General features: G+C 44.1%; 1 protein-coding gene across 6 annotated transcripts in view; it reads right to left on the minus strand.

The window, feature by feature from the left end:
* The window catches only part of SRGAP3 (SLIT-ROBO Rho GTPase activating protein 3), a 251,163-nt gene that overhangs the window by 53,183 nt on the left and 183,068 nt on the right, over positions 1–14,912 (minus strand). For all 6 annotated transcript variants that reach the window (XM_059390216.1, XM_059390215.1, XM_059390214.1 and 3 more), the window contains exons 8-10: positions 13,901–14,002; positions 11,231–11,428; positions 3,804–3,888 (exon numbers count right to left, since the gene is read on the minus strand). In XM_059390216.1, coding sequence (XP_059246199.1) covers positions 3,804–3,888; positions 11,231–11,428; positions 13,901–14,002 — 385 coding nt within the window. The remainder of the gene's footprint in view (positions 1–3,803; positions 3,889–11,230; positions 11,429–13,900; positions 14,003–14,912) is intronic.

Here is a 14,912-nt window from a genome sequence, read left to right on the forward strand (position 1 = left end):
TCTGTATATCCAGGTCGTGGTGAATCATCCACTGACCCTCAGAAGAATGAAGGAGCTGAGATTCTGAGGTCGCTTTGGCCTGCGCAATTTTTTCATGCTTGTTGTCCAGTGGGCAAGGACTTGACCCATCTAAGTCCGTGTGCATTTTCCCCTTTCACCCTAAGAATCCACATCTTCCTGTATCAGGTAGTGGGGATACAAATGTGACTCGAGATTTGGTCTCAGCTGCAGTTCTTTTCAGTAATTTGGTAATTTATTAACTTCAGAAAAAACAATATATCAGTGTTCATTACTTGTGACAAATACACCATATTCACTGATGTCAGTAACAGGAAATACTGGATGTGGAGTCTATGGGAACTAATGGTACCATCTTGCAACCTTTCCGTAAATCTAACACTATTCTGAAACAAAATCTATATTATTTCATTTATTTATTTTTAAAGATTTTATTTATTTGTTTTATTTATTTATTTACAGAAGAGTGAGAGATAGAGAGAGTGTGTGGGGGGAGGAGCAGAGGGCCAGGGAGAGACAGAATCCCAAGTGGACTCCACACCAAGTGGGATCCTGATATGGGGCTTGATCTCACGACGCCGAGATCATGTCCTAAACTGAAATCAAGAGTCAGATGCTCAACCAAATGAGCCATGTAAGCACCCCTAAAATAAAGTCTATTTTTTAAAAAAAAACCCAAAACCTCTCTGGAACTGACCAGTCTAACAAGGTCCATGCCAGTTTTCAAAAGAAGCACAATGGGCTTTTCCACAGCTGGGTTACTAGAGAACAGGACTCTGGAGATTCTTCTTGATGGCTCTTTCTTAGCAGCCCTTATATTCAGAAGCTGTATTTTCCTGCAGTTTTTCATAGCTATTCAGTCTAAAACTCAGAACAAGGTGTAGGTGAAGACTAAAGAAACTTGGAAGACCAAGTTGGTCAAGAGTTATGCCAACCTGAGCTAATTTTTATTATTATTTCATTCAAGCCATTCAGGCAAGGGCAGGAAGAAAAGGTTTTATCAGATAGCACACAAGAGTAAGCTGGAGAGGAGCACTTTCTCATCTGGGATCTTATCTTTTTTTTTTTTTTTTTTTAAGATTTTATTTCTTTATCCAAGGGGGGATAGCACATGCAGGGTGGAGAGGTAGAGGGAAAAGCAGGCTCCCCACTGAGCAGGGAGCCCAACATGGGGCTCCATCCCAAGACCCTGGGATCGTGACCTGAGCCTAAGGCTGACACTTAACCAACTAAGCCACCCCAGGCATCCTGGGATCTATTTTTTAAAAAAAGAACATCTGGTTTTCTAAATCCAGGGGACTTGATTTTCAAAGTACAAGTAGCTCATACGGACCTGCCTTTTGGTGCGTGGCTCTGAGAAACAGGCTCCGGGGGCCATAAAAGCAATCCTCCTCTTCAATGCTAGTTGTGGGAGCTGCCCCGAACCCATCCGAGCTCCTCTCTAGGACTTTCTGGCTCTTCCCTTTCCTTCCATTCTTATTACTTTAGTGCACCCTTCACTGCCGTACTCCTCTGCAGCCCCACTCACCTGGCCCAATGTGGAAATGTCCAAGTGTCAAAATGGGCAAAATGGAGAGGGATGTCAGGGAAATGAAGAAAAAGCTCATTGCAACGCACTCCTCCCCACTCTTCCCCCCAGTCCATGAGTTTTGACAAACATATATACCCATGTCCAACCAGCACCCAAATCAGGATACAGACTTCCATCACTCCCCGAAGTTCCCCAGAAGCTAGAAGTCACAAAACTCATCTTTGCTGATAAAAGTCAGATGAGTGGTTGCTTGGGGTAGAGGAGGGAAAATTAACTGCAGAGGGATACAGAGGAGCTTTTGGGGTGATGGAAATGTTCTATATCCTGATCTGGGTGTATATATTTGTCAAAACTGACTTCTATGCAAAATGAGTAGATTTTATTATATGTAATTTACATGTCAATAAAATTGACTGAAAAAATTCTATTGATACTTGTTTCAAAATCCTGGTTATTCCCCCAAACTGTAGTTGTTCATCTTTCTTGAAGCCTTTCTGGCTCTTCTGGGCTCATGATGATCCTTTCCTCTCCTGGCTCAGACCCTTAGAGTCTGCACTGTTCACACGGCAATTCAACCAGTGTTTCTGTATGACTTAATATTACCGCTTTTGATTTCTTTATGAATTTGTGAATTGTCTCCTCACTAAATTAAAAGAGCCTTGGGGCTGGGAAATGATTTAATTTCTCACTGTTTCTTCGAAAGCATGGGGCTCACAAATGCCAAGCATCTGCAGATTCCAGCTATCCACCTGACTGGTACCAATTGGACAGCATCAGGGAAGACTTAGGTGGCTAGGTTACAGCCACCAGACTGTGCACCCCTATGGAGATGAGAGTGATCCTGTGGGGGGCAAGGACACATTGTGGGTGGCAATCCCCTAGTGCCCAGCGAACGTTAGCCCCATGCCCCATTCTGATTCTCATCTGCCACACTCCTCCTTCCCTGAAAAACTTTGATGACCTCTATGCCTGCTTTAAGCTGTCATCTTGGGACCTACTGGCATCATCACCTTGGAAGTTCCCATCATCTCTCTCATGTTGGTCTCCTATTTCCTGAACCCCATGCTTTTTTGTTTTTCTTCAGCCAATTGTCCTTGCCAAAAGAATACAAGAATAGATCTGGATGCGGGGCTCCAAGCAGCACCTAGCAACTCCAGAAACCCCAGATCAGTGCCTCCTTCTCAGAGCTTAGCCTCACACCAGTTTCCAGGGCTTCCAGGATTTGCTGCAAACCATCTCTGACCTTGGGGCCTAGTTCATGTCCTCATGACCTTTCGATTCAACATTCATTTAGTGACTATTAACTGAGTGTCTACTGTGAGCCAGGTACTATTCTTGGCACTAGAAACAAAGGGCAGGACAAAATAAACAAGGAAGTCCCTACTCTGATTGAAGATACGATACTGTTGTGGTGGAGGTGTGACCAAAGATAATGAGCAAATGAATAAATAACAAATAGGATGGTGATGAGTAAGATGAAGAAAAGCAAATGGAGTGTGCTGGGACAGAGGTGGTGCTTTCTTGAGGTTGGGTCAAAGAGAGTCTCAGTAAGGAAGTGACATCTGCAGGATAAGGAACCAGTCATACTGAGATCTGGGGTAAGGGCATTCCAGGTAGAGAGAACAGCAGATGCAAAGGCCCTGAGGGAGAATAAGTTTGATGAGTTTTGAAGGGCAGAAAGGAGCTTAGTGGGGTTGGAGCATGTAAGGGAGTAGAGAACAATAAGTGAGCTCAGGGCAACAGGCAGAGGTCAAATGATGTGAGGCCTCACGTACCATGAGATCACTGGGATTTTACTCCAACTGGCACTGAAAGCCTTTGGGTAGTCTTAAACCTACTCTCCACATCCCTCAAGGACCAAACATTGCCTTCCATATATGGATTCTTCTTTTTTAGACCTAGCCTCCTGGCCAGGCACTCCACTAGTATCCCTGGAAAACAGCATCTGCTAATAAGCATCAATGCAGACCTCTGTGCTCCTGGATTCCCACTCCCTTCCTACTGGGGACCCCTTTTATCACTTTGCCTCGGACCTTTCCCCGGAACTTAAACTACTACTTCTGGTGGTCCCATGTTCTCTGCAGCCAGACTAGACCCCTTTTGACATCTGTACTAGCCTGCCCCAGTCTGCCTGATGGCTCTGCTACGAGGCCTCACTCTACCAAGTGCCCCAGGTCTCAAGCTGCAACAGCTCAAGGAGCCACAACAACACAGGCACCCCTCCTCACAGGCCTCCACCACCCAACCAACTCACCTTCACCCAGGGTCTGCTTGAGTAAGTCATGCTTGGCCTGTAGCTTAGTGATGAGGTTACTGCCGTTCACATATTCTTTAAATTTCTGTAAGACACAAGGCATGTGGCCATTACAGACTGCAGGGCCAAGTCACATGGTATCCGCCCCTCAACCAACCTCTGAGCCGGGGAGGTCGAAAGGAGATGAGGTCACCCTCTAGGACGCCAGCATGGGGAAAAGAGGGGCCTCTGACCTGTTCCTCTGCTCTTCTCCGTCAGACGCCAGCTCTGCAGAGCATGGCTGTCCAGCCTACGCATTTTAGACCAGTATGGGGAACACAAAGAAAGCTCAGGGGCAGTGTGAGCAGTGAAAGGAGCTTTTGTCAGGTGAGGACAGTGGGGGGTCCCTAGCAGACGGCTTCTTTAGTCTTCGGGCTCCACTGTGCTTCTGGGCCACGAGCAATAAAAATGGGAACCGTGTCTGGGGGCAGGCAGCTGAGGGGAGAGCGCTTCATCAGATCTGTCACAGAGGAGCCTCCTAATGAGCCTTTCTCTCATCCGGCCCCACTCCGAAGGAGGAGGGGCTCAGCAGTCCCCTAAAGACATTCCTGTTAAAATAACCTGGACTGCATTAGGAGACATAATTTTCTTCTTTTTAAAGAGGAGACAGGGGAGGCTGGCATAGGGAACTGATCTGCCCAGGGTCCCTGGGACCCCCCAGGCCTCTCATTCAGGGGCCTTGTCAAGCACAACACACTTCAGAGCAGAACAGAGGGACAAGAGCCACAGAACAGAAACACATTCGCCTGCACCCTAATGCAGCTGGGCCTCAGCCATCCCTCCCTCTACACAAGTACAGGCGTTCATTGGCCCATCCTGTATCACGCAAACCCAGGCCCGGAGCCCCCTCTGCTGGGGCATGTCTTTGCCAGACTATGAGGTGTTGTCAGTGGGGTCCACACCCAGTTGGTTTTTGGCTCCCAAGTGCCTACCACTGCGCCTCGTTCGCATAGAGCCAGTGCTGAGAAACTTCGTGGGGGGTAACATAGAAGGGAGGGTAGAGAGGCAATAAGCTAATAAAGAAAGTGAGATACACAATTGGCCTGCTACTGGTGAATGCCGTGGATAAGAAAAAGGCAGGAATGGGGGACTAGGAATTAGGGCAGACCTCATGGCAAAGCTGCCCTATGAACCCAGGACCGAAGGAGGTGAGGAAGGGGCCGTGTGGGTACACATGTGCACATGGGGGATGCAGAGTTCTCAGTGGATGGAACGGCAATTGCAAATGCCTGAAAATGAAGGCACAGGATGGCATGATTGCCCCAGAGCTTCCAGCTAGTTTCTCACAAAGAAATCCACTTTATTGCCCCAGCCAGGATGCTCAGAAAGGGGGTGTAGAGGAGCAAACAAGTGAACCACAGCAGTTTGGGACATCCTAACAGATAAAGGAGCATCTGCAAGATCTGCATCATCTCCCTGAAGACAGGTGTAGGGTAAAAACCCAAGATGTGGGGCGCCTGGGTGGCTCAGTGGATTGGGCCGCTGCCTTCGGCTCAGGTCATGATCTCAGTGTCCTGGGATCGAGCCCCGCATCGGGCTCTTTGCTCAGCGGGAGCCTGCTTCTCTCTCTCTCTCTGCCTGACTCTCCGCCTACTTGTGATTTCTCTCTCTGTCAAATAAAAAAAAAAAAAAAAAAATCTTTAAAAAAAAAAAAAAAAAAAACCCAAGATGTGGGGGCTGACATGTGCTCAGATAAGACTGGGGTCACCCCACCCTGGCCCCAACTTGGTAGGTATCTGGAACAGTGGGGCTGGCAGGAGATGGTGGCATCCTCTCTCCTCAGCCAGAGTCCTTCTTGGTTCGTAGGACCTCGTCTTCCAGTTATTAAGAACCACTCCCCCTTGAGCACTCAGCAGTTTTCAGGCTTGTACCTTTGCGTACCCCAGGCTCTCTGGATGCTTCCAGGACTGACACCCTCTGCTCTTATCCAATGTTTAACAATTCACCATAAGAAGCAGAGCTGAGTTCTGAGCAGAAGTTTTCTCCATCATGCCCTGCTGCCCCTGGTAGTTGAAGCTGTAATCCCAAACACATAATTCATACCTTGGTGGGTTATTCACTGGTTAGTGGAAATTATACCCCAGGGTTCTGGGGCCTGTGAATTCTGCCAGCTTTTTCCAAGTTTCATCTGGGCTTCATATGTGATCCATGATTGAAAGAATGCCATCAAATTGAACTGATGTTTGCATTAAAAGGAATATTAGGTCCTCAAAAATGCCTAAAATAATGTCACAACATCAAGTCGTGAAGTGTACTTGCCAACCGGTTGATAGATTAAATATTAAAATTAAAATAGAACATCCATGACCCTCAATTATAAACATTGGTGAATTCTTTTAACTTCAAGCAGGTCAGACCCCCTTCTCTGCTTCTGCTACCCAGATTCTTTGTTTCTGCTGCCAAAGGGAATCAATATTCATACACGCCCCTTATTTAATCTTTGTAACCCATAAAATTCTCTTTGTACACACAGTAGGTCCTCAGGGGACGTGCTGAAGCCCAGAAACCAGCCTGGGCTGACTCACGAAGACCAGCTTCATTTTTCTTCTCAAAAACAACAAAGTCAAGGAGTGAAGCTTGAGGAAATACTATCCATGTTTTCAGTAAGGGATTCGACGAGGCCTAGCACAAGATGGAACTGGGTGTCAGAACTGGGTGCATTTGTGACTAGTTAAATGACCACATCTAAAAGTGCTGATTAGCGGATTAGCATCAGTCGTGGCTGATTTTGTTTTGTTTTGTTTTTGTTTTTAAGATTTTATTTATTTACTTGACAAAGATCACAAGTAGGCAGAGAGGCAGAGAGAGAGAGAGAAGCAGGCTCGCCGCTAAACAGAAAGCCCGATGTGGGGTTCGATCCCAGGACCCTGAGATCATGACCCGAGCCTAAGGCAGAGGCTTAACCCACTGAGCCACCCAGGCGCCCCAGCCGTGGCATGTTTTAAATAACTCCATCTTTAGCATTGGCCCCAGCATACCTACTAGTTGTTGTTTTTTTTTTAAAATATTTTATTTATTTATTTGATAGACAGAGATCACAAGTAGGCAGAGAGGTAGGCAGAGAGAGAGGAGGAAGCAGGCTCCCTGCTGAGCAGAGAGCCTGATGTGGGGGTCGATCCCAGGACCCTGGAATCATGACCAGAGCGAAGGCAGAGGCTTTAACCCACTGAGCCACCCCCCCACTAGTTTTTTTTATTTGACAAACTTTAGGGTGCAAAAGCCACACTTACGCACTCTGCAGACAACATAAGGTCTTACGACACAGCACATATGTTGAACTGGAACAAGATCTTGATAGACTGGAGCCATAAACTAAATCCATCAAGAGGGTATCTAATTGGTAACAAACAGAAGACCTACCCAAGACAACACCTTTAGGAGGAAGGTAGCCTGGTTTACTGGCGATATGTAGGGAATAAAGGTTTAGCTGATATTTAACTTTAAAAAATATATTTTTAAAATACATTTATATGTATTTTAAATCATATATATAACATATATAATCTTACTTATAAGAGAATATTATGAAAAATTACGTGCCAACAAACTGAACAAGCTAGATGAAATGGGTAAATTCCTAGAAGTGTACAACCTCCCAAAACTGAATCAGAAAGAGAAAATTTGACTGATCACCAGCAATGAAATTGAATCAATCAAAAAAACTCCCAACTAACAGAAGTCCAGGAGCAGATGGCTTTACAGGTGAATACTACTAAATATTTAAAGAAGAGTTCATACTTATTCTTCTAAAACTATCCCAAAAAGTAGAAGAGGAAGGAAAGGTTTAAGATTCATTCTATGAGGCCACCATTACCCTGATACCAAATTCAGATAAAGACACTACAAAAAGGAGAACTACAAGCCAATATCAATGATGAACAGAGATGTGAAATCCAAACATTCATTGAAAAAAAAATCACCACAATCAAGTAGGATTTATTTCTAAGCTGCAAGGGTGGTTCAATAGTCACAAATCAATCAACATGATACATCACATCAATAGGAGAAAGGATAAAAACATAGATGCAGAAAAAGCAATTGACAAAAGTATAATATCCAATCATGATCAAAACCCACATCAAAGCAGGTTTAAAGGGAATATACCTCAACATACTGAAGGCCATATATGAAAAACCCATAGTTAATATTATACTCAACAGTAAAAAACAGCTTTTCCCATAAGTTTAGGAATAAGATCAGGATGTCTACTCTTACCACTTTCATTCAATACAGTACTGGAAGTCCTAGCCTCAGCAATTAGACAACAAAAAGAAAGAAAAGGCATCCAACTGGTAAGGAAGAAATAAAACTTTCACTATCTATAGATGACATAATATTGTATTTAGAAAACCCTAAAGCCTCCACCAAAAAACTACTAGAACTGATAAATGCAATCAGTTAGGTCACAGGATACAAAAATCAATATACAGAAATCTGTTGCATTGCTATACACTAATAATGAAGTAGCAGAAAAAAAAATTAAGAACACAGTCCCATTTACAATTGCACCAAAAACAAAATACTTAGGAATAAATTTAACCAAGGAAGTGAAAGACCTATGCTCTGAAAACTATAAAACACTGATGAAAGAACTGAAGACAATACAAACAAAGGGAAAGATATTCTATGCTCATAGATTGGAAGAATTAATATTGTTAAAATGTCCACACTATTCAAAGCAACCTACAGATTTAACAAAGTACCAACAATATTTTTCACATGACTAAAACAAATAATCTTAAGATTTGTTTGGAACCAGGAAAGGCACCAAATAATTTGCCAAAGTAATCTTGAAAAAGAAGAACAAAACTGAAGATATCATAACCCCAGATTTCAAGATATACCACAAAGACATAGTAATCAAAACTGTATTGTACTGGTACCAAAACAGACATATAGAGGAATGGAACAGAATAGAGATTCCAGAAATAAACCCACAATATATGGTCAATTAATCTACAATAAAGGAGACAAAATGCAGTGTGAAAAAGACAGTCTCTTCAACAAAATGGTGCTGGGAAAACTGGACAGCCACATGCAAAAGAATGAAAGTGGATCACTTTCTCACACCACATACAAAAATAAACTCAAAATGGATTAAGGACCTAAATGTAAGACTTGAAACTATATAAATCCTAGAAGAGAGCACAGGCAGTAATATCTCTAACATCAGCTACAGCAACATTTTTCTTGGTGTGTCTCCTAAGACAAGGAAAACAAAAGCAACAATAAACTATTGGGATTACATCAAAATGAAAAGCTTCTGCACAGCAAAGGAAACAATTAACCAAAAGTAAAAGTAATGTAGTGAATGGGAGAGAGTATTTGCAAATGACATATCTGATAAAAGGTCAGTATCCAAAATATATAAAGAGCTACAACTCAACGTCAACAAATAGTCCAATTAAAAAATGAACAGAAGACGTGAGCAGACATTTCTCCAAAGAAGGCATCCAGATGGCCGACAGACACATGAAAAGATGCTCAATATTACTCATCTAAAGGGAATTGCAAATCAAAACTACAATGAGGTATCATCTCACACCTGTCAAAATGGCTAAAATAAAAAACAAAAGAAACAGTGTTGGCAAGGATGTGAAACAAAACTCTCATGCACTGATGGTGGGAATGCAAACTGGTGCAGCTATTGTGGAATTTTGTGGAGGTTCCTCAAAAAATTAAAACTAGAACAACCATGTGACCCAGGAGTTCCGCTACTGAGTATTACACAAAAAATACAAAAACACTAATTTGAAAAGAGATATGCGCTCCTACGTTTATTGCAGCATTATTTACAATAGCCAAATTATGGAAGCAGCCCAAGTGTCCACTGATGATGAATGGATAAAGTAGATATGGTATACACACACACACACATGCACACATATACATGTGTATGTATATATGTACACACACATGCATATGTGTGCAACAGAATATTACTCAGCCATAAAAAAAGAACGAAATCTTGCCATTTGCAATAACATGGCCGGCTCGAAAGAGCATAATGGTTAAGTAAAATAAATCACCAGAGAAAGATAAATGCCACGACTGTACTCATATGTAGAATTTAAGAAACAAAACAAATGAATAAAGGGCAAAAAAAGAGACAAGCAAAAAACCAGACCCTTAACTACAGAGAACAAACAGATGGTCACTAGAGGGGAGGTGGCAGGAGGGACAGGTGAAACAGATAAAGGAGATGAAGAGCACACTTCAACTGATAGGCTCTGCGTAATGTACAGAATTGTTGAAGCACTATATTGCACACCTGAAACTAATACAATGCTGTATGTTAACTATACTGGAAATAGAATTTTTAAAATAAAAATAAAAACAAAACAAAAAGAATGATGATCTGAGGCCATAGGAAAAGAAGGAGGTGGAGGTTTAACTCTGTTCTGTGCTGGTCAGACCACTGCTGACTTTAGAACAGGCATCGACAAAAAGAACGTGTTCAGGAAACAGTCCGGGGCACTGAGGCCACTCAAAATGAAAGCTAATGAGGCAAGATTTACAAAACCAGGTATGGTTAGCCTGGAGACATGAAAACCCAGCTCCCGACAAGCAAGCTGGAAACTGTCTTATGGAATTAGTCTCTCCAGGATGCCCCAGAGAACAGGATCAAGATCAATGGCCAGAAATCCTAGTGAAGCAGATTTTTGAAGATAACAGAGATAAGGGAAGATATTATATTATCTACAGCCAGCCATAGGCCAAAACAAAAGGGCTATTTGGGGAAGAAGGGAACTTTTCATCTTGGGGCTATTCAAGCAGAGATGGGATGACTTCTGGGGAGGGGTATGATCGAATGAGATCAAGCATCAGACAGAACATTTCAGGTCCCTTACAATCCCCAAATTCTATGATCACTAAACACATGTTGAACTAAAGCCCCAATGCCCCTTATTCTTGTTCTTCCTTGTTCCAACCGAATGGCATGTAAGTGATCTGGGATTTTACACAAAGTGCCTACAACTCACCAGCACAGATCCCCCAGGGCATGGTTTCCAAGGGCCACACCCAAATTTAAGACACCTTAACATGACAACCATACACTAAACCTTAGGGTTGTTACCTGGGCCTTGCCCCAGGCTCCATCTGCCATTTCCCTCATACCTTACCGAACACAACTCTCTGGTTTTTTCCTAGGTTAGTTGCAAAATACATTAATCCAAGATCAATGCTGATGCTCCCCACTGGGAATTTACTTTTTTATATTTTAAAAAGCCAAGCCAGGCAACTTAATTTGGGAAGCATGTTGGGAAAATCTTAGCTCTACCTGACTCACATGGTGTTGCTGGCTCCCACTAGCTTGGGCTGCTCCCCAAATGTCACTGCCAAAAAGGTCAGCAGACAGTGGGCTCTGGGTCCAAGCCGCCACTTACTGTAAAATAAAACATTTCTGTTTCCTGCTGGTTGGCTCTCCTTTTGGCGATGTTGATCTTGCTCATGTAGGTCTCGGAGGCAGCTGACTTCACAGACTCTGTAGATCGACTATGCTGGAAGGCGTCAGAGACATCAAAGTCCTCCACGGTTAGCATGTCCTGTAAGGTCTGCATGGTGGCGTCCAGGGTTTTCCTAACCTGGAGAAACACAGCACGTCAAAAAACCCTTCTACCTCGGAACACCTTTGACACCTCAAAGTCCTTTCCACACTTTATTTCTTCCATGTAAAGCCTATAGGACAAAGATGATCATGTAAAGCCTATAGGACAAAGATGATCATTCCTATTATACTGAGGTGGAAAGTGAGGCCAGTGAGCTGGCTGGGGTGATGACCCACATTGCCCGATCTGAAGTCATTTTGTTGATTGCTTCTGCTGAGGAGAACCTTGGAAGATATTGTGACGAACAAGGAACCTGGGTTTCTAAGTATGTTTCTCTTTTCCTGATTATATGGCCCCAAACTATCTCCTATGGGAAGCAGGTCTTGAAGAGGGATAACATTAGAAATACTCTCAGTGCTCATCCAGAGAGAAGAGGGGACAAAGTCCAGATAGGGTGAGGGCCATCCTCAGTGGACAGACTCTCTGGCTATCCACCCCTGACTTACCAAAAGGTTGACTGAGAAAAGAGAACTCAAGGAAGACACATGCTGAGCCAGTCCTGCAGGACTCCAACTTCTCTCCTGGAGCCAAGTGGGACCCATGGAAGGCTATAGGAGCAGAGCACAGGAGCCCTGACCTCGAAACACCCCTTCACTGACTTGTGTCCTATACTTTGATGGAGGGTCACTCTGAAAACAGTCACAGGGGAAACTGCATCTATATTCGTTGTTAAATTGTTGTCACCCGAAGTCTTTCTTGTCACACAGATCTCAACTAAATGTCACCTTCTGGTGACATCAGAACCCCCTGGTTACTATTCCTGATTTAGTGCACATCACTGTTGGGATAGTTTGCATACTCATTCATTTGTCGATTTGCTTTCATGTTTATCTATCTATCTTGAATATAATCCCCATGAAAGGAGGTACTATGGTGTCCTGTTTCACTCACTTTACTCTGCATTGAGCACAGTGGTTAGAGCATAGTATGTGCTTAATAAATACTTGAGTAAATACTGAATAAATATTCACTCGTCTAAATGAATACTTGTTGAATATATAAATGAGTGGATCAGTTCTTTCTAAGATAGTCAATAGAAGTTCAGGTACAAAATTAAGCATTTCCATAGCTATAAATGGCTCATACCTAGGAACATTTGCTTCATTCTCTCTGGGGCCCTGATTTTCTACTGAAACCCCATCAACAATGCTATGTATGCACTGTTCCATGTAAACAACTGAAAATGCTTCAGGGGAGGATGTAGAACACAAAGAAAGAAAGAAAACACTTTCTTCATCTCCTTTCTCTCCTCAACATAAATATATAATTCGTTTCTGTATAACCTCCCCCCAGGGGCAGCTTTGATTTGTTGCCATCCTGAGTGACAATCTGTCTCATGTCTGTCCTAGCTCTGTCCTTTGTGGAGACACTGAGCAAACCAGCCCTTTCTGTCCAAGACAGCCCCCTTGAGATGTGAAGACAGGGACCATGACTGCCCATCACCAGCTGTGACTGCTCTCCTCAGTGATAAACCTGCCCAAGGTTTTAGGTGACATTCCCCGCATCCTGGTGTCCTTTCTCCAAGGGGTTTCTAGCTGGTTGACATCTTCCCCACATAGAGGCATCCAGGCTGGAATAGGATGTTGCCCATCTGGCCTCCTCAGTCCACATCGAAATAGGACCACCACAGCTGGTATTTCCATTTGTATGCTCCTGGTGGTGATCCAGTGTCACCAGCTCTATGGGAGGCGGGCTGGCCACGGTAAGACAGAAGTTCCTTGGGGCTCAGGGTCCATGACACATTTAGTGTGCCCTGGCTTATTTCACTGGGTTATTTAGAATACCTGTAGCTATCTTTGATGATAAATATAACACAAACTCAATGCAGATACCAGAGAAAAGCATACAAAGAAAACAGAAATCACCTATAATTCTTCTACCCAGATATAACCACAATAAACATTTCAAAGTATTTCCTTCCGGACTTTTTTCTTGTGAATAAACAGACATATGGGTGCCTACACTAGTTTACCATCCTTAGGATAATACTGAACACAGAGTTCTACTTCCTGTTTTTCTTTATCATCTGGTGGGCATCCCCCCATGCCGTTAAAGATTCTTGGTATGCCCAGCTATAATGGTCATATAATAATTCATCTTTTTTTTTTTTTTTTTTTTACAATTTATTTACTTTAGAAAGAGCAGCAGATAGAATGACAGTGGGGGAGGAGCTGAGGGAGAGAGGGGAGAGAATCTTAAGCAAGGTCCATACCCAGCATGGAGCCCGATGTGGGGCTCCATTTCATAATCCATGAGATCACAATCTGAGCTGTAATCAAGAATCAAATACTTAACCCACTGAGCCACCCAGGCAACCCCCGCTCTGTCATGTAATAAATAATCCATCTTACAGATGAACCCTCTTTTCTTGTGCATTCCATGGCCAGAGTTCCAGCACACGCTGGGCCTTGGTCAGGAAATCCCTTGCATGTGGAGGGGCCCACTCACCTCCTCATTCTCTATCTTGAGAGTGGCCAGTCTGGACTGCAGCTGGTGGTACCGCATGAGCAATTCCGTCTGGACAGGCTGCTGAGCGCTGACCTGGCACACCTGCGAAAGGACAGCCACCGCCTGCGGTCACCCGGGGCTCTGATCACCTGTGTGGAGCCACGGCCTGGGCCACCCTGACGTCCCTACCAAAGGCTGAGGAGACAGGCTGGGAGATGTGAAGTGCAGAGCCCGCCCCTGGCAACACCAGATGGGAACTGGGGCTCTTCCTCCTCCGAAGGCCACCCTTTGGCATTGCAAGCTGTGGCCTCTCGGTCATGGTCTTCTAGATGTGCGCAGCCCTTGAGGGTTTATTAAGAGCTTTCATGTAATCTCATTAAGGGAGACTAGTTCCTTTCAAGGCAGGAATTTGTGGTAAGAAAGTCATGCCCTGACAGACACCAGTGAGAAGCAGCATGACTGGAAACAATCAGTGGAGCTGCTCCTCTCGCCCAGCTTCGGTGAGGCAGGAGCACTCTCCGGGGGCGTGGGAGGGGATGGTGGAAGGGAATACTGTTGTCCCCACACCCACTCCACTCAGGGCTCTACTACCCTGTGGGCTGGGCCACCTGGTGTGACTCAGGTGAGAGCATAAGGGAGAGTAGGGCTCGGTGACTGACTAGTCATTTACCACTAACTAGTCATTTACCACTAAATTTAACACTGAGGCCAAAATGTTCAGGTCCAGGCGATGAGTCAAAGAGCTGGACACAAAGGCTGAGGGATGCGCCAGAGGCTGTGGGGAGACCCCACAGAAGGCCTCTCTTTTGCAAATGAAGAAAGTGGGGAGGGATGAAAAGGAACAGTTCAAGGAGCTTTTTGCATAAGGGACTTTGTACAATTGGAGGAAACAGCGTGCTGCTCTGCTCTGTGGCCAGTAACAGGTACCTTTCCCGGGCACTTATTTATCTATTCCAGAACCCGGCAAGGACAGAGCAGCACAAGCACGGAAGGGAGCGCAATGGGTGGCCTG

This window comes from Mustela nigripes, chromosome 2 (assembly GCF_022355385.1).
Source record: "Mustela nigripes isolate SB6536 chromosome 2, MUSNIG.SB6536, whole genome shotgun sequence".
NCBI classification, from domain to species: domain Eukaryota; kingdom Metazoa; phylum Chordata; class Mammalia; order Carnivora; family Mustelidae; genus Mustela; species Mustela nigripes.